This window comes from Lissotriton vulgaris, chromosome 5 (assembly GCF_964263255.1).
Source record: "Lissotriton vulgaris chromosome 5, aLisVul1.2, whole genome shotgun sequence".
In the NCBI taxonomy this organism is placed as follows: domain Eukaryota; kingdom Metazoa; phylum Chordata; class Amphibia; order Caudata; family Salamandridae; genus Lissotriton; species Lissotriton vulgaris.
This window is the reverse complement of record NC_141693.1, coordinates 375,614,550-375,634,069: the sequence shown is the minus strand read 5'-3', so window position 1 is coordinate 375,634,069 and position 19,520 is coordinate 375,614,550. Positions and strand designations below refer to the sequence as shown.

The following is a 19,520-nucleotide window of genomic DNA, read 5'->3' as shown; positions in this document are numbered from 1 at the left end:
AGATGGGTGCCCCGGTCTATCTTTGCCAATTATTCAAACGAATGCATCAAGGCAATTTTGCAAGGGTGAGGTATGGGAGGAATGGGGAACTCTCGGCTCCTTTCCCGGTGGAAAGGGGTGTGAGGCAGGGGTGCGTCTTGGCCTGTGGCTCTGTGTAGAAAGGCTGCCGAATACTTAAACCTCAGGACGGTAACCTGGAAGCCGCCACTGTGCACACACCCGTGCCCCCACTACCAACTGTTCACCGTGCAGGACGTTACCGTCCTGAGGTTTCCGCTTTCTGCAGCCTTTCTACACAGAGCCGCATCCCGCTCTCTAATTCGCCAACCATTTTCACGAAGCCGCTGCTGTGCACTCACCCGTGCCATTTCTACTAACTGTCCGCCGTGCAGGACGTTACCGTCCTGAGGTTTCCGCATTCGGCAGCCTTTCTACCCAGAGCCTCGTACCGCTCTTAACCTCGCCAACTACTTTCACGAAGCCTGGTCTTGACACTTCCGGACCTGGCGCGCCTTTTCCTCATCCCGTATTACTAACAGCCCTGAAGAGTCATATCCTCAACACGGTGTGACGAAACATGTGTCGGCTTGTTGTACTTTCGTATGTACTGATCATACCTGCACCATAAAAACACCATCTCGACTTCCTTTTTGAACACTATCCGAACCTTTGAGCTCCTACTAAAGAGCTAACTAATTTGTAAATGTGTGCACAGGACTTGTTTTCATTTATCCAGTAAGGGAATTCCCTTACCTATGCAGGGGCTGTTTGCTGTTTGGCTTTGTTCTCCTGAACTGTCTGCACCATACTATCAAAATAAGTGCATAATCCATTTATATCGTACTCGCTAGAGCGCCATTTCTTCCTGTACACAACCCAAACCCATCTCTCTTCACGCCATAATGTGCTGCCAGACTGGTATTTTTGTTGCTTCTGTCATTGTATCCAGATATATAATACAACAAGTAACGTGCTTTGATAAAAAAAATCTGCAAACTGCGGTCATTTAGTCCACCTTGATACTACTGCTTTTCGTCCTTCGATTCAGATTAGAGAAGTGCACACACATGTGTTAAAAGCGAGCAGAAGATTTAAAAAAACAGAGGGCTGGCATGTATCAAATATATGAGGAGAAATATCTATCTACATCCGTCCACCATGGAAATGTCGAGCGATGCTCCAGTCCTAATGTACTTATTTCCCCAGTGATAAAAGGAGGCGCCTTTCCGATTCTGCCAGCGCCAGCTGATTCAATTTATAAGCATTTCCAATGACATTGACCAGAAACAGAAGCGAAATGGAAAAGCCTGAACATAAAGAATAAACATATTATGATGTGTCCCGCCCTCCTCCTGGCCCCCTTCATTGCACTGTGGGACAACGGATGCCTCTCAATGAGCTTATCAAGAATCACCCCCACCACAGCAGGCAACGGGTACTGAAGTGGGTGCCAGCCCTCCAGGGCACAAAAGACCCAGCATTGGAGCCCACAGGTGGGCAGGATATGTTGCATTGTTTGAATCGGGTTGTTGAGGTAATACAGCAAGATGGTCGTAGGCCCCTCGAATACAAAGCCCCATGTCCCCACAGGGAGGAAAGACTCCAAAAGAAAGAACCTACGTTTCTCTCTCTCCCCTCCCGTTATATTACCTTCAGCCTTCCTTTTGTAAAGCGCTCTGATATCCTGCGGGATCTTGTTCGCGCTATATAAAACTTTATAAATAAATAAGTAAATAAATTGCTGTCGCCATGGAAATAAGAACAGGTGTCATTCATTTTGAAGCAACAGTAAATAGAAGTTTATGCAAAAAACTTCAAACAGGCCTGACCTGAGCGAGTTGCTTACTTGTTTCCCCATGGAGGCGGGCTGCTACGTTTTTTTTCTTTACATATCTGCTTGTTGTGAGGCTGCGGGGCATCGTCGGAAATGGGGGAAAGCTTCAAGCCTTCAAGTTGGTGACTCCTTCAATCTTCACATGCAGCTTCTCCTAAAACCATGAGTCTGACTGGAGCAGTAATGGCGTCCTGCATAACTGCAGCGTGGGAAGCACGACTAAGACAATCCAGCTGCACCCCTCCTACAGCCCGCCCCCTCTTGTGATGGATCTAAATTGTTACCACCCATTACCTCGTTCTCCTTCTCAGCTTGCCCCGCCCCCTGCCATTGAAATGAATTGAGTTCTGTGAACTCCTCCCAGGGCTATTGTGTAAGCGCCCGAAATCCAAACCTATTCAGGGCATTGAAAATCGGCACACCCTCTGCCCTGATGTCACAGTTGTAGCTTGTGCCTGCGGGCCGAAGAATATCTTGCCCAGCAGGCACAATACGCAGCAGGGAATCTGCAAAGTTCTTTCACAGCTGCCCATAAAAAATAAGAGAGCAGCAAGTAGTAGTTTGTTTTCAGCTGCGTGTTTCCAAATTCTCTTTTTGCCTCTGGGTGGTAGGGGCAGTTTGCCCAATAACACCAGCCGCCCCTGGTAGCTCCCAGCGCAGTTCTCGCTAATGGTGATAGACAGGGCCCTGGAGGGTCCTACATCGGAAACTAAACACTGCCACTGGCAATCTGGGAGACGCATACCAGGGCCTCAGGCCAACAGCCGGTGGACAAGTTGCCACATTCTTGCAATGCCCGGATGCGTCCTCTCTCTCGTCACCAAGTCCCGGGTCGGCCTGCATTGGCCTGATACTTCTCCTCCTCTCTCGGAGCCTGGGACCTTCTGCCTCAAGTACCTGAGGATCCAGCTCTCCAACCGGGTAGAACTTGACATCTTAAAATGTGTCCTCTCGGACCTTCAGCTCCTCCATGGTCTCGGCCTGTAGTTTCGCCCCCCATACCGCCACATCAGCAGATTCTGCTTCCAGGACCCAAACAGGCAAGACCAGCGTGTTCTTTGCACCACAAACTGAAGCACTCTGGCCTCTGTAGCCACTGAACACCCAGCACGCGCCTTGGCATGCACCATTGTGCTGGCTTCCAAGGTGAAAACGGCCATACAGTACATCTCAAGACTCACTTTTTACCGCATTTGCTATCTAGACACTGTATTGAACAGGGCCATGTTCACGTATATTGCAAGTCATTTGTGCCACTTATTAATTTTGTGATAGAGTGCCTGATTTTGACTGTAAAATGACTAACTCTCCTCAGTGGAAGAGAAACAAGCAGCACTCCAAGATGATGAGAGAGGTACGGGTTAATCAACAGCATGAGAAGTGTAATTAGTTTTTGAAGCACAGCGCCAGAATGGGAATGGGTGGGAGGGGGTAGAAGAATCAGTAACTGCATGGTAGTGGGAAGTAGGATGCCATCTTAATCTCAGCAGTTTGTGTCAAGCAGCACCAGATCCGCAGTCAGTCTTCATGACTATCAGATGCCAGTGGTACTCGTGCCCTGTGGCTGGAATTAGAGGGAAATTGAGACAAAAAAGATCTCCTGTCACTCACAGTGGGTCAAAGAAAGAACTTCCCTTGATTCGAATAGCAGCACGTCAATTATTACTGTTATCCATACAACAAATAAAAAAAGGGAAATACTCTAAAACCTGAACTCGCACAGAAATTGTTACAATATATTCTCTTGGTATCTCAGCCTTGGGCTTAAGTTTATTAAAAAGATTTTTTGTTGTCAGTTCTTATTTTTTTTAAAAAATCAATAGCATCAATTACAAAAACATTCAATAATACATTCACAAAATACAGAATAAAAAGATACATTGGAAGCAATATTTTCAATACATTCACAAAATACAGAATAAAAAAGTAAATTAGAAGCAATACTTTCAAGTTCCCCGTTAAAAAATACATGGAATATTTCATAACATACAAAATAGGCAGACTATGATCTACATAATTTGGACAACTCATACAAAAACGACTAATACTTGTCTAATTCAGTTGCACATTGTTATTGAAAATCATGGGTCAGTATTGCGTACTTAATAATTGCACCCTTTCCTTGATCTTCGTAACTAATTGTGCTTCCCCTTAGCGTCGACGCGTTTCGGCGGTTAATCTCAATTTCGTATCGCCTTTTTCAAGACAAAATAGATATCAAGTTGTCCACCAATCAATTCTGTGTTTTCTGCCTTAGATGCACATTTTCTCCTAGTCGTTTTTGTATTCTTAGCACCTCTGTTGGGTTTTTTCAATTTCCCAGAAGATGTCACCACATTATGATGTTCCTTGTCCTGTATATTCTTTCTTTAACTTCTCCAATCACGCTTATAGTCGTGGGCAGCTCATATGGAACTTCCTAAAGATTTTCCAATCGATTCCTGCTACCTGGCCTCGTACTTAAATTCAAAGCTCGTATCTTCGCGGTATCTATCCCGTGCCACGCTCACGTTCTATCGTGGGCTGCTCATGTAATACTCCTACTAATTTTTCAATCGATACCTGCTGACTAGCCTCGTTCTTCAATTAGAAGCTAATGTCTTCGCGGTATCGGTCCAGCACCACGCTCGCGTTCTGTTTAGTTCCGGCTCACAGTGGGTCTCCAGGGAAACGAGAGTGAGAGATGGGCAAGAGGGTGAAGGATGCGGGAGGTGGGGAGTGAAGGCCAGAGCTGATAAGTGTCCCGTTCCAGGCTGCAAGCAGCGACGGGTGCCAAAGCACTGAATTGCTTTGCAAATAAAGGAAAAAAACTGTTCTCCTTTGCTTCGGCACTGAAAATAACGAGCTGCGGAAGGTGGAGGGACGGCGTGGGGAGAATAAGTGAACTGCAAGCAGCGATGGCCAAGCACTGAATTGATTTGCAAACAAAGGAAAAGTAGTTTGGAAAAAACATGGGATAAATTGAACGGATGGAATGAGATTGTACTTGGTCGCTGCTCATGTGGAGGGATAAACACTGCCAGAGGCATGACAAAAGCATGCCATAAATCAATAGAAATACAGATTAGATGCCAGCAGGTAGCAAGCCTATGGGCAGGATGTAAGTCCATACAGTGAATACAGCATGTCTCAAAGACAGCATATGCGCGCTGCCCATGTTCGATGTAAAAATGAGAACTAATCACACATCACTTTTCAGACGACAAGCAGGTTGTCATCACTACTTAATTCATTTGAACCTTTACCAACTTGATATCACAACAGCCAAGTATCTAAACTACCTCTGGCACCACAGCTTTGACTAAATAGTCACGCTGGCTTCACGCATTGGGAGTGAGAGCATGGCAAGAGGAGGAAGCAAACAGCCAATATTGTCAGCACAGAGAATTGGAAGCTCTGTTTGGCTTGTCGAAATGAGCGTCCGACCCGCACAGAAGAAAGGTAAAAAGTTAACATTTTACCCAGTCCTGCATTCTTTTTCTTGATCTGTCCTTGCCTTCTTAATTGATTTCCAAGATCCAGAATCCTGGAACCAGGCCGGTTTTACGTACTGGAATTATTACAAGAAAAAAAAGCGAGGCCATTTATAGTTTATTCTTGTTTCCTTCAAGTTGCACCTACACTCGCCTACTATATTTTCAGTGTTTTTCACTGCATATATGTAAGAAATCGGAGAATTAGTTCAGGGAGGGTAAGTACACTCCTCAAGTAATAATCTCGGTCTTTGTCAGAGTGAACCCTTAAAGTCACTAAATTACCTTGAGCTCAACCCCCGGTAGCTAAGGGACTGCGCAGACAGGTTTAACATAGGGCAGTGTGTAAAGTATTTAGCAGTATCAAAGCAGTAATAAAGTCAAATGCAAAACAATAAAAATCCCAAAGCAAATTGAGTAAGATTTAATAAACAAAATGACAAAAATCCAATAAGGGGAACCAGAGATATGATTTCTAAACGTTTATAGTAGGAATAACACCTAGGAGTACAACGTGCCAAAGACGGTTATCAAACATTGATTTATTTATTTATTTGCACAAATGGGGTTAGGGTTTGTCATGAGTCGGTTTGAAAACCACTGCATTAATTCACGATTTACTCTGCTGTAACGGTAGGTGAATGGTTGGCAAGACTGATAGCAAACATTTCCACTTCCAATACCAGGGCACTTGAAAAGAGGACGAAAGAAGTTCAGTTTAACACACATGGAAACACTGTAGGCGTTAATTTACAGTTGACGTTTTACTAGACATGTATTTGCATTTTTCGTGGATAAAGGGAGGTTTTTACATTTAGTGGAAATATTTTCTTTATGTCGGTCTTAATAAAACTGCAATATTTGTACATTCCTCTAGGTGGCGGTACAGCACTTTCTATGGCTCTATTCCCTTCCTCTCAACATTTCTTTCATTCCCTCGATTATGCCTCCAAGAATTCCTGCGCCAGGGCAAGATTGATAAAATTGATTTAATACACCTTTGCCCCATCCCAATTATCATGATGCCTGTTTAAACTGCCAACCTTCTTTTATGTATTCGGTCTGTGATAAATGTTTGTTCTCCGAGGATGAGACGTGTTTCTGTTGAATTGTAGATGACGAGAAGTCTCTATAATGAATTACACCTCCCACCCCCGTAAGAATTGCAATGAAAGGAAGCATCGCTGTGCCACATGGATATATGATGTTACAACGCGGACTGTAACAACGCATACCGTTACAACGCATCTTTTACAACGCGAATACTGTTACAACTCATGTATTTACAACGCATATTTTTACAACGCAGGTACCTTTACAACGCATACCATTACAACGTAAGTATTGGTAAGTATATATTAATATTAATATTATAATCGTAAATTAATTTTCAAAAATATAATTTAATGTAATTTAATTTAATTTAATTTCAATTAATTAATTTAATTTAAAATTAATTTTACTTTCTTTTTACCCTGTACCCCTGTACCCCAAAAACTAAAAACTGACCCTCAACCCCAAAAATAAATTAAAGTAATTTAATTTAATGTAATTTCAATTAATTAATTTAATTAAATATTTTAATAATTTAAAATTAATTTTACTTTATTTTTACCCTGTACCCCTGTACCCCAAAAACTCAAAACTGACCCTCAACCCCAAAAATAATTTAATGTAATTTAATTTAATTTAATTTCAATTAATTAATTTAATTTAAAAATAATTTTAATTTATTTTTACCCTGTACCCCTGTACTCCAAAAACTAAAAACTGACCCTGAACCCTAAAAATACCCCTTTACCCAAAAACTAAAAACTGACCCTGAACCCTAAAAATACCCCTTTATCCCAAAACTAAAAACTGACCCTGAACCCAAAAATACCCCTTTATCCAAAACCTAAAAACTGACCCTGAACCCTAAAAATACCCCTTTACCCCAAAACTAAAAACTGACCCTGAACCCTAAAAATACCCCTTTACCCAAAAACTGAAAACTGACCCTGAACCCTAAAAATACCCCTTTACCCAAAAACTAAAAACTGACCCTAAACCCTAAAAATACCCCTTTACCCAAAAACTAAAAACTGACCCTAAACCCTAAAAACACCCCTTTACCCAAAAACTGAAAACTGACCCTGAACCCTAAAAATACCCCTTTACCCAAAAACTAAAAACTGACCCTAAACCCTAAAAATACCCCTTTACCCAAAAACTGAAAACTGACCCTGAACCCTAAAAATACCCCTTTACCCAAAAACTAAAAACTGACCCTGAACCCTAAAAATACCCCTTTACCCAAAAACTAAAAACTGACCCTGAACCCTAAAAATACCCCTTTACCCAAAAACTGACCCTGAACCCTAAAAATACCCCTTTACCCAAAAACTAAAAACTGACCCTGAACCCTAAAAATACCCCTTTACCCTAAAACCCAAAACTGACCCTGAACCCTAAAAATACCCCTTTACCCAAAAACTAAAAACTGACCCTGAACCCTAAAAATACCCCTTTACCCTAAAACCCAAAACTGACCCTAAACCCTAAAAATACCCCTTTACCCCAAACATATAACATTTAAAATATAATTATATACTTACCAATACTTACGTTGTAATGGTATGCGTTGTAAAGGTACCTGCGTTGTAAAAAAATGCGTTGTAAAAACATGAGTTGTAACAGTATCTGCGTTGTAATAGATGCGTTGTAACAGTATTGCGTTGTAAAAAATGCGTTGTAACAGGTGTATACCGTGCCACATAGTTCCGGATGCAGGCCTTTGACATACCGGCGCCTCGTAGAAAATGGTATTGCATTTGCGAAGTGGAAGCCATCCATGAGGGACAGAAATCCACTTTGTACATGTAAATCCGGGCATCGGGGATTGCATCTGTTGGCATCCGAGGGATTCACAGACGCAATCCCTGCCTCCTTGAAATTATGGGGCAGAGATTCTGCGAATACTACCGAATGCCATTTTTACTCCACAACATATTTGTACATCCTGCGCAAAATGAATTCCGGATGTTGCACAACATTTGCAAGTAGGATGCACTGATGCGACTCGGATTGGTCCATTAGGCTTTTAATATTCAACTGCGGCAATTCCACCAACGATATAGAAGTGTTATGGTTACCTTAGGGCAGTAAAGTCCAGGCAGAGGCAACCATCTCAGCCTGGCCAGACACTTCGAGAGTTGTACTACTCCTTTCGGGGCAGAGGTCGAGCGAGTGGACGAAACCAACAGCTGCAATGTGGTCTCCACAATACTCTGCCTGTTCTGCTGCCTAAAAAACCTTCTGACCCCCTCTCCCCAAGCCATCAACCTCCAGTGAGGGGAAAGGGCTTCCATTTCTGAAGGTGATCCCTAATCTGAAACAGGTTTTCTCTTCTCTTCCTGTCCCTTCCTCTGGGCCACCCTCCACCTTCATCCAGGACTAGTCTCTCTTCTCTTTGCAGGCTGAAGTGCTGGCCCTGTTGAGCGAGGGGGCCGTAGAGTTGATGCATCTAGAAGAAAGGTCGTGGGATTCTCTTCCCTCTCTTTCCCAGTTCTTTAGGTAGATGCGACCCATCCTGGATCATGTTCTTCTGGACTTAATTATTCAGCTGCCAATTGTTGTGGTCCTGCAGGTCTTGCGCCTGCTTAGCCTTATGACCTCATGTATCCTGTTGGTGCCATACAGCAGTTGGCGAGGTCATAGTGGAACCAGCATCAGGGGAGCCTCATGGCTGGGGTGCCAGCACCCACTGTGTTCATCCTGATCCTCAGTGATGTATGGAGTCCTCCAACCATTTGCTGGGTCGTCCCGACGGTCATCTGCAGGCTTATGTGCCCTGCCCTTTCTTACCAAAGGTGTTTTCTGCATTCCATATTGGCAGCGGCGAGGAGAACGCTTTAAAAGGTGCTAGAAAGCACTATATTGAATTCTTTTGGTAGAGTTACTCTGTAGCCGAATGTTGTGGTAGAGAAAATGTTATCTAGAAAAAACTCAACATTCTGTAATAAGAGATAGTCGTTTTCAATTGAGGAAAAGTAGCATACCTATTTCAAGAGAGTTCATGACGTTGAGAAAGTTGACATCGTATTAAGCGGTTCAGGTGTTAAAGAAAAAAGTTGGTGAAAAAATATATATGGCACAGCAGTGGCCAGACATATATGTATTATGATGTGATGAAGCTAAATGTTTCATGTTATTTTGTATTGGGAGATTAAGGAAGGTGTTGTCACCATGCCCTCCGGTTAAGACGTTGCAAGCCTATGCAAACTGTGAAGCTTAATAATTGTAGCACGGCTTCTCAGGACTGTTGAATGTGAAATACAAGGCAGGTTCCGACGTGTCCAAACCAGGCATTGAACAGACACCCTACATGTTAAAGGAGGAAAGTGTGGATGATGATTTATTGTGTGAAAAAAAATCAGTGCTACCCAGAGCGTTCTGTACAGGATTCAGTTAAAAATGTGCAAGGAGGAAGCCACAGTCTTGGAAATGTGTAGGATTGGTGCCCCAGAAGGAGAAGCCCTTCTGTATGTATGGATATGTTATTTCTATAGCATGAGCTTAGCCAAAAGGTGGCAGGGTGCTGTACATGGTCATTCTTCCAATGAAAGGTCTGAGACAAATTGTCCCGACCTGGCCTGATGCACAGCTTAATTAATTTCTACTACTTTTCACTGTTTTGATCTATAATCATTGTAATAAACATAAGACTCCTTTTTCTTTTGTCATTAGTTATATGTATTTCTTTGGCATGTTCTTTAACATGTTTATATCCCTGTCTTAATGAATTCTGTATTCACATCATACAATTTCTTTACATGTGTCATAGTTTCTCACGACATTTCAAACAAAACACAATCAGGGAACAAAACAACAATTATTCATCGTCGGTGATCCATTGAAGAATGCAATGGTATGTGACTAGCCCAATGCATTTCGGGACTTCTGTCCCTTCTTCGGGGGCCTCTGTAAATGCGAAACAGTTTTAAAAAAAAATCAATGTGATTTTTTCATTTCATATATAAATGTGTACAGCTTCAAGAGTGATTTTGATTTTAGCCACAAAGTTTCGAATCTCATGCACAAGTGGTGAAAAAAGTGAGTGTTACTATTTATTCTGTTCAAAGTCCCATGAATACCTGAGAAGAAGCCGGAAGATAACCAATAGTGAAGGGTGAACGTGTGAGGGATGGGTGCTGTACATGGTCATGCCACATTCTTATATCAGTGTTTCACTGTTTGGCACTATATATGCTACAGTATGATTGGATCCATTTACAGGCCATCTATCAGTGCATGACGAAGGATCGAGTTATAGTTACTTTAGGGCACAATTTTGTCACTGAAATTTTCACCTAACTATAACGTCACTTTAACTTATGTTTGTTTTTCGGTGATTTTCTACGTTTATTTTTAAATGTAAAGTAATATTTTATTAACATGTGTAAAGCCAACCCCACGCCTTTGGCAGTGCGCAGCAAGGGATTGGCTTCCCTCGGGCAGCCAACCGCTGCACTCAACCCTTCACTGCGCATGGCTTATGCACTGTGGGGTTGGGTGCAGGACCTGGTGCCCCAACTTAGCTGCTGCTCATTTATTCATTTTTTTAAATTTTATTTTGGGTGTCCCGGTGCTCACTGGGACCCTGAGATCTTGTTGTTTTGCTGGGGCCGGCAACTCTTTTTTCACTTTTTTAAAATAAATATTTGAGAGGGGCATGGCCCCCCCTCCCCGAGTCTTTACGGGCACCAAGGACACCATGCCCTGTGGTCGTATTCACCTAAGTGGTGAGAGAGTGAGCAGCCCCCATACCAAAGCCTTCTACAGACCCCGGGGACCCCATTCCCGTCCTGTCCACGGTTTGACAAATCCATCATGGGGCTGAGCTTTTTCAGTTGTGATTGCTCAGCTCTGGAACAAGCTACTGGAGAGCTTGCATAGGGAAGGCACCCTACTCTCTTTTAGGAGGAAACTAAAGACACTCTTGTTTATACAGGCTTTTGGACAAGTTACACCCAGATTGACCGAGCTTCGGGATGTGTAGCCCTGGTATTGATTTATGTTTCTCACAAGTGCTTAGAGACCATTGGTGTGATTTTGGCGCTATACAAATGGCAATTAACATAACATTCCCCAGGACCTTATTATTTTTAAAGGGGAGGGGGTGGAAAGTCCCCACTCCTCAGGCTGTCAGTGTACTGGGGACCCCATACCCGCATGCATTTTTTTAAGGGTAGGAGGCATGCAGTCCATACCGCCCCAGACTTAATGATCAAAGGTACTCCATTCGCTGGGCCTAATATAGGTGTCCTGGTGCCCACCTAGGGCACCCACAAAATGTAATGTTGGGGGCCGCATGGGGAGCCCAGGGCCTATACGGCTTCCCCGTATGCACTGATCCTGGGTGCAGTAGGAGCCAGTATTTTTCCATGCTCACACCTGTCAGCAACAGTCTGTCCTTCCTTGCCTGCAAGAGCGTTGGCAGGGAAACAGATTTCTGTTCCCATCCGGCAGGAGCATTGGTGCAGCTCCTGCCTGGTGGGAGCAGACAAGTTTTTCCTACCCGCACTCTTGTGGGCATTGAAACAGTGTCCCGATAGTGGGCTCTGCATGACACAAGTGAGCCAGCCCCGGGCAATGGAGTCTCTGGGAGCTTTCAAGGCTCGGGAAGGAGTAGAGGCCCCCTCCCCTTTTTTTTCAAACATTGGCCCCAGGGGATAGGTTCCCTGGGAATCTTATGAGACTTGGGCAGGGGGCAGCACATTCCCTCCCCTTGTTGCAGGGATTCTGTTAAGAAGCTGACCTATGCCTGGGATCACAGAACATCAGTATGTAGGCACTTAGCCTTCATACCACATCAGTACCTATGGGCCCAAATCCAGATTAACTCATAGTGCCTTACCTGCCCTACTAACCTTCCAGAGTAACAGGTAATTTAGCACCCCAGAACACAACACTCTAAACCCTCTCAGGGGTCGTGGTAACAGGGCCTCACCTTTTGTTCTCTCACTCATACGTGTCCACAATAAACAGAGAAGAGCTAACTGTGCTAACTATAACTTGCGCCCCCACAATGTACTGCTTATGACCGCACATATTACATCACTCATGACATGGGCAGTACCATAACTCATGACATCTCGTATAGTATCACTGATGACATCATCCACAGAACCACTTACACACCTCTCTAAGCTCTCATGCACCCACCCACTCACACTCATACAACCACTCAGACCCACTCACTTATCCATAGAGCCACTCACACATACAGCCACTCACTCAGTCATGGTCACTCACACAGCCACTCACTCACCCATACAGCTTCTCACACACCCACGTATTCCCCCATGCAACCACTCACGCACACACTCACCCACCCATACAGCCTCTCAACAGAGCCACTCACACACCCACACAAGCCCTTACATACCCATACACACATCCATACAAGCACTCAAACGTCGACTCAGCCATATATCCACCCATACAGACAGTCACTCTCCAAAACAGCCGCTCCCACACCCACTCAGTTAATCAAACACCCTCTCACTCACCGGTACAATGATTTACACACCCAGTCACTCACCCATGCAGCCACTCAGGCACTCACCCACCCACCCATACAGCCGCTCATTCACCCACCGACCCATACAGCCGCTCATTCACCCACCCACCCATACAGCCGCTCATTCACCCATAGCCGCCTATTCACTCCTACAGCCGCTTATTCACCCCTACAGCCGCTTATTCACCCATACAGCCGCTCATTCACCCATACAGCCACTCTCTCCCCCTTGCAGCCACTCCCACACCAACTCACACACCCATATAGCTACTCACACACCCATTTAATCACCCATACAGCTACTCAACACTCACTTATTCACCCATACAGTCACTCACAAATCCACTCACACACAGTCACTCACTTAATGTATGTTAAAAAGTGGAGTCCCTCAATAGAAGCTTCGTATTTGCTTGACTGTCCTGGCGCCGGGAGACCCCATGGTGGGTAGCTGTTGCGCCTTACAAATTCAAATACAAATACTCAGTAGTGCACAAAGTATACTAATGTAACTTTTGTGGTACCTTAGTATTTATTGTTTAACAGTAAGAAACGTTTAGAAAACATTCACAATTACTGGGTGATGTCATCCGTGATGTAATTTAAGATGTCCTCAGTGATGTAATTTGAGATGTCATCAGTGATGTCACTGGCCATGTCATGAGTGATCTAACGTGAGGTTATAAGCAATGCATTGTAGGGGAGTAAGTTATAGTTAGCTCAGGTAACTATAACTGCTGAATTAGTATTTTTTTTTGTATGTGTAATCTGAACCTAACTATAATGTCTCTGTAACCGTTGTTTTGTTGGGTGTGTCTGTGTGTGTGTGTGTATATATATATATTTTTTTTCCACAAATAAAACAGTGAAGACACTCCATTTGGTAGTAGTTCAAGGTTCTTTATTCAAAACTGTGTTCACCTACGCGTTTCGAACCAAAGAAACTGCTGTGAATACGAACTTTGGTTCGAAACACGTAGGCGATCACAGTTTTGAATAAAGAACCTTGAACTACTACCAAATGGAGTGCCTTCACTGTTTTATTTGTGGAAAAAATTAAACGGGATACTGGCCTGATCCCGACAACAGACCAGTGCTCCTTCTGTAACAGGACAATTGGTGGAATAAATAAATATATATATATATATATATATATATATATATATATATATATATATATATATATATATATATATATATATATATATATATATATATATATATCTCATCCTGACAACCTTTGGTGTGGTATTCTCCCCTCATGTTTGCTGAAATTCCTTTTTGTTAACATTAGGACTCTGCACTTTACCACTGCTAAAGTGCTCTCTCCTTTAAACATGGTAAAATTGACTTACACCCAAAGCCACATTTAATTTGCTTTAGTTCTGAATAAAGTACTACTACATGTACCTAGGGCCTGTAAAACAAATGCAACTAGCGGGCCTAGAGCACTAATTGTGCCACCCACTTAAGTAGCCCTTTAAAATGTCTCTCCAGATCTACTATTACAGCCTGTGTGCAGTTCTAAACTGTCATGTAGGCCTCCCTTTCTAATACATATGTCACCCCTAAGGTAGGCCTTAAACAAGCCATACAACAGGGTGCAGTGTATGTAAAACATTGCACATGCACTTTTAAGTTTTATATGTGCCGGTAGTGAAAAACTCCCAAGTTTGTTTATAACTACTTTGAGGCATACCTCTCACAAAATAACATTGGGTTACCTTATTGCATTTAATAAGTGCTATCTTTTTATTGGGAACAGGGAGAGATGTCGGGTTTAGTCTAAAAAAAATCGGTATTTAAAATCCTCTTCAATGATAAAATTGGATTTTAAGTCACAGTTCTTTAAATGCCATTTTTAGAATGTTGATTCAGAAAAGGGGGTGGTGATGAACAGAGTGTCTGAATTAAGCAGACCACTCTAACCCAGTCCAAAGATCAGGGCTTGATCCATCACCGTTTTTTAGCTCACTGCACCATCCCAGCTCAGAACTTGGCTATATGCAAATTAGTCTGACCCTGGCCCAGTGCATCATGGGAACAGGGCAGACCAAACTACCAAGCCAATTCTTATACTGGGAAGGAAACAAGCTACCGGGGACCGGTTTCTGGCATTTCAGCCGTCTTCGGCCCGGCTTGCTTTAATCCTGATGGTGCAATGAGCTAGGGACTCACATCTGAGTATACCCTTCCACGCTTATGGTGGACAAAAATGATTCAGAAAAGGGGGTGGTGATGAACAGAGTGTCTGAATTAAGCAGACCACTCTTACCCAGTCCAAAGATCAGGGCTTGATCCATCACCGTTTTTTAGCTCACTGCACCATCCCAGCTCAGAACTTGGCTATATGCAAATTAGTCTGACCCTGGCCCAGTGCATCATGGGAACAGGGCAGACCAAACTACCAAGCCAATTCTTATACTGGGAAGGAAACAAGCTACCAGGGACCGGTTTCTGGCATTTCAGCCGTCTTCGGCCCGGCTTGCTTGAATCCTGATGGTGCAATGAGCTAGGGACTCACATCTGAGTATTCCCTTCCACGCTTATGGTGGACAAAAATGATTCAGAAAAGGGGGTGGTGATGAACAGAGTGTCTGAATTAAGCAGACCACTCTTACCCAGTCCAAAGATCAGGGCTTGATCCATCACCGTTTTTTAGCTCACTGCACCATCCCAGCTCAGAACTTGGCTATATGCAAATTAGTCTGACCCTGGCCCAGTGCATCATGGGAACAGGGCAGACCAAACTACCAAGCCAATTCTTATACTGGGAAGGAAACAAGCTACCGGGGACCGGTTTCTGGCATTTCAGCCGTCTTCAGCCTGGCTTGCTTGAATCCTGATGGTGCAATGAGCTAGGGACTCACATCTGAGTATACCCTTCCACGCTTATGGTGGACAAAAATGATTCAGAAAAGGGGGTGGTGATGAACAGAGTGTCTGAATTAAGCAGACCACTCTTACCCAGTCCAAATATCAGGGCTTGATCCATCACCGTTTTTTAGCTCACTGCACCATCCCAGCTCAGAACTTGGCTATATGCAAATTAGTCTGACCCTGGCCCAGTGCATCATGGGAACAGGGCAGACCAAACTACCAAGCCAATTCTTATACTGGGAAGGAAACAAGCTACCGGGGACCGGTTTCTGGCATTTCAGCCGTCTTAGGCCCGGCTTGCTTGAATCCTGATGGTGCAATGAGCTAGGGACTCACATCTGAGTATACCCTTCCACGCTTATGGTGGACAAAAATGATTCAGAAAAGGGGGTGGTGATGAACAGAGTGTCTGAAGTGTTATTTCAGACACTCTGTTCATCACCGCCCCCTTTTCTGAATCGTTTTTGGCCACTATAGGTGTGGCCGGGTATACTCAGACATGAGTCCCTTTCTCACTGCACCATCAGGATTCAAGCAAGCCGGGCCGAAGAAGGCTGAAATGCCAGAAACCGGTCCCCGGTAGCTTGTCTCCTTTCTGGTGAAGAATTGGCTTGGTAGTTTAGTCTGCCCTGTTCCCATGATGCACTGGGCCAGGGACAGACTGCTTTGCATATAGCCAGGTTCTGAGCTGGGATGGTGCAGTGAGATAAATAACGGTGATGGATCAAGCCCTGATCTTTGGACTGGGTAAGAGTGGTCTGCTTAATTCAGACACTCTGTTCATCACCACCCCCTTTTCTGAATCATTTTTAGAATGTTTGCATTTTCTTGTCCAAACCATTTGATGCCTGCTGCCTTTGTCCTGGGTCACATAACTGTGAATAGTTGGCAGTCGGCCTATAAGTATTCCTCCCAGACAGTGAGACAAAGGAAGACTAGATGTTGGCAGGATCGTCCATCCTGCCAGGATGTGGGTGGGGGGGGGGGGGTGGAGTTGTTCCCTGCCACTTACATTTCAAAGTGGCTGCTCCTGAACACTCACAATGATACTGGTCTTTTTTCATCCTAGACCTCTGAGACCCTAGGCAGGGGAAGGAAGACATTTCCAGAACCTGGTGTAAAAGGGCCCAGAGCTTTCTCCCACTTCACAGGCTGACACCAGGTATAAATATTGGACCCTCAGACCAACTCTTCAGTTCACTCCTGGACCTGAAGAGGACCCCCAAGAAGGGCTGCCTTGTACTGCAGAGGACGGTCCTGCTGCCTGAGACTTGATTTGTACCTCAGAGGACTGCCCTGCTCTTACCAGAGGACTGCCCTGCTCTTACCAGAGGACTGCCCTCTGCTACCAGAGGATTTCCCAACTGCTTGCACCCTGCCTTGTACCCTCAGAAGACTGCCCTGCAGCTTGAGCCCTGCTTTGCTGCTTTATCCCATGACTACCAGAGTGACTACAAGGGCTAGTTGGCTGATAGCATTTTCAGAGCTATAGAGGCACACAAAGTTCCAACCACCTCTAACATGCACCTGGACCTTGACTGAAATGAGTCCTACCTTCCGAGTGGTGCCCCACCAGTCCTGGACCCTTGGAGGTGCTGTTAAAGGTGTCTAAACAGACAAAAACTGAAACATGGGCCGTAGAAATTTTTCAGCCAAAGAGTGGCTTGAGAATTGACAGGAGACCGTGGCACAAAAGCTTGACTTTGCGGTAGCTCTCGATACATTCTTCTCCACAGCAGTAAATCCTCCTCAACAGTTCCTCTTCGGAATGGAATCTGGTCTCCTGGAGCTCTCTTCGGCTACAGGCTGCAGCTTCATCCCAATGGTGATTTTCAACTTCCAAATAAGAGAATAAGTCTGAACGTAGGAATCTCCAAAGCAACTTCGTCCAGTGCTCCGCGACAATAACGCCTCCACCTTAGACACCATCGGCTGCCTTTCCCCACTGAACATTACCTTTTTTCAAAGTCCAAAAGTAAGCCGATTTTGGGCCCAATCCATCTTGTTTATTCGAACAACGCTCCATCACGGTCGGCCATAACTTTTGACTTTGCAGTGGTCTTGCGTGACTAGATGTCCGCGGTTGGCACTTCGATCTTTTGGGCACTATTTTTCACAAAAGTTTTTAAAAATTCATTACTTTAGTTCTACTGATTGGATTCAATTCTTCTTGGTGTCAAATAATGTATTGTTTCTTTATTTTTCTAAATTGGTGTGGGATTTTTAGTGTTGTGGCTTCACTTAATTACTGCTTGTGTGTATTTTTATATATATATAACATTTCCTCTGATGAGCAGAAAGGCAAAACCAGACGATACGCCTTGAGAACTAAAACTAACATGCCCTGCATCTACACTACGTTACGCAAAGGCACACAGTAGACATAGTAAAATGTTTGTGGCATAAGGCCTTTTAAAAAAGATTTGGACAAAGTGCCCATTTAGCACAAATGCTTAATGGTTTGAAACCCATTAGATGCGTTCCTGATCCACTTAACATACTGTACGTTAGATCACTTAGATGTTTCCGTCTGCATCCTGCTACACTTACACAATTCATTCACCCTTTTAGCCCCAGCTGCGCCTTTGCCGCTTTAATGTAATCCTGTTCAGGAGTTCTCTGGTCGCGTGGTGGCGCTGCTGCACATGCTTGTTATTACATTATTTTGTGTAATGTATGGTTTCTACATGACCAGCATATGCCAGTTTTTCAAGTACACTAAGAGCGAACGCATTTTTGTGTATCTCTGTTTTGTATTGTTGATTACTACATGCTTGAAAATGTGATGTGTGGAATCTCTTTCTTTCTCTCACGCTGTCATAAGTGCTCGCTATGGGAGTCCCAAACGGCAGCTCCAGTTTTACAGGTACCAGAGTCCTTTCTTTATTTCTCCTCACATCATTCATAATATAATTGTGGAGCTTTTATGCAGTATGTGACTTGCGTGCAATTTGAAGATAAATAATACAGATATGTGAACACAATGTGATTTCGTATTTTTATAAACGCATAGGTATCTGGTTTTCTGGCCTTGTGAATAAATAATACAGTGGTCATGTTGCAGCTGTTACTTGGATTACAGAATCATGTTTTTTATTGTTCTCTGATCTCGGGGACTAACTGGAGACGTACCGTTGGCAGGATCAGCTGCTGTCGGTTGGTTTTCCTTTCAAAAGAATGGACTCGTTTGCCCTGGCACGTAATATCTTCGTTCTGATTGTATGTGTCTATGTAACTGTGTGCGTGTTCTAATCAATGTAACTGTAGCTGACATCCCTGTCTTTATTTACTGCCATATTCGAGGCAGGTTCTACATGTGAACATTAATTTAATGAAATGTTTTAGAAAAGCTGCTCCATTTACGATATAAAGTGTCACATATTAGGATCTAGAACGGACAGAATGCCTGTATCAATGTTGTAATCCGTTGGAATTAAAGCAGGTATTAATTGGCTGATATTATTCAAGTGGGAGGGCTCTTCGTGGCTGTGGTAGTTATTGACTGAAGAGGCCAGCCAGAGGTAACGTCGATGGCCCAGCTCAGCTCCCAATCTGCACGTCCTTGGAGGTGCCCTCTCCCTTACACAATATTTCCATTGCAAATTACAAACTCAAAAACAATTATTTGATAGAAACTTCACGTTGTAGATTCCTTGCCTTTTCAATTTACCCCAGGCGGCAATTCTGGATCCGGGGATTTTTCATCAGCAGTACCCTTGCTCATCGGTAGGCGGCGGCGGTCGCCTCAGCTTCTGTCATCGGCATTGTG

The 19,520-nt window shown here is 43.8% G+C and overlaps 1 protein-coding gene across 5 annotated transcripts in view; it reads left to right on the top strand.

Annotated features, from left to right (window-relative positions):
- The window catches only part of KCNAB2 (potassium voltage-gated channel subfamily A regulatory beta subunit 2), a 1,185,210-nt gene that overhangs the window by 471,000 nt on the left and 694,690 nt on the right, over positions 1-19,520 (top strand). For 3 of the 5 annotated variants that reach the window (XM_086921727.1, XM_086921726.1, XM_086921728.1), the window contains one exon: positions 18,576-18,617. The exons of the other annotated variants lie outside the window; for them this stretch is intronic. In XM_086921727.1, coding sequence (XP_086777853.1) covers positions 18,576-18,617 — 42 coding nt within the window. The remainder of the gene's footprint in view (positions 1-18,575; positions 18,618-19,520) is intronic. 5 annotated transcript variants of the gene reach the window in all.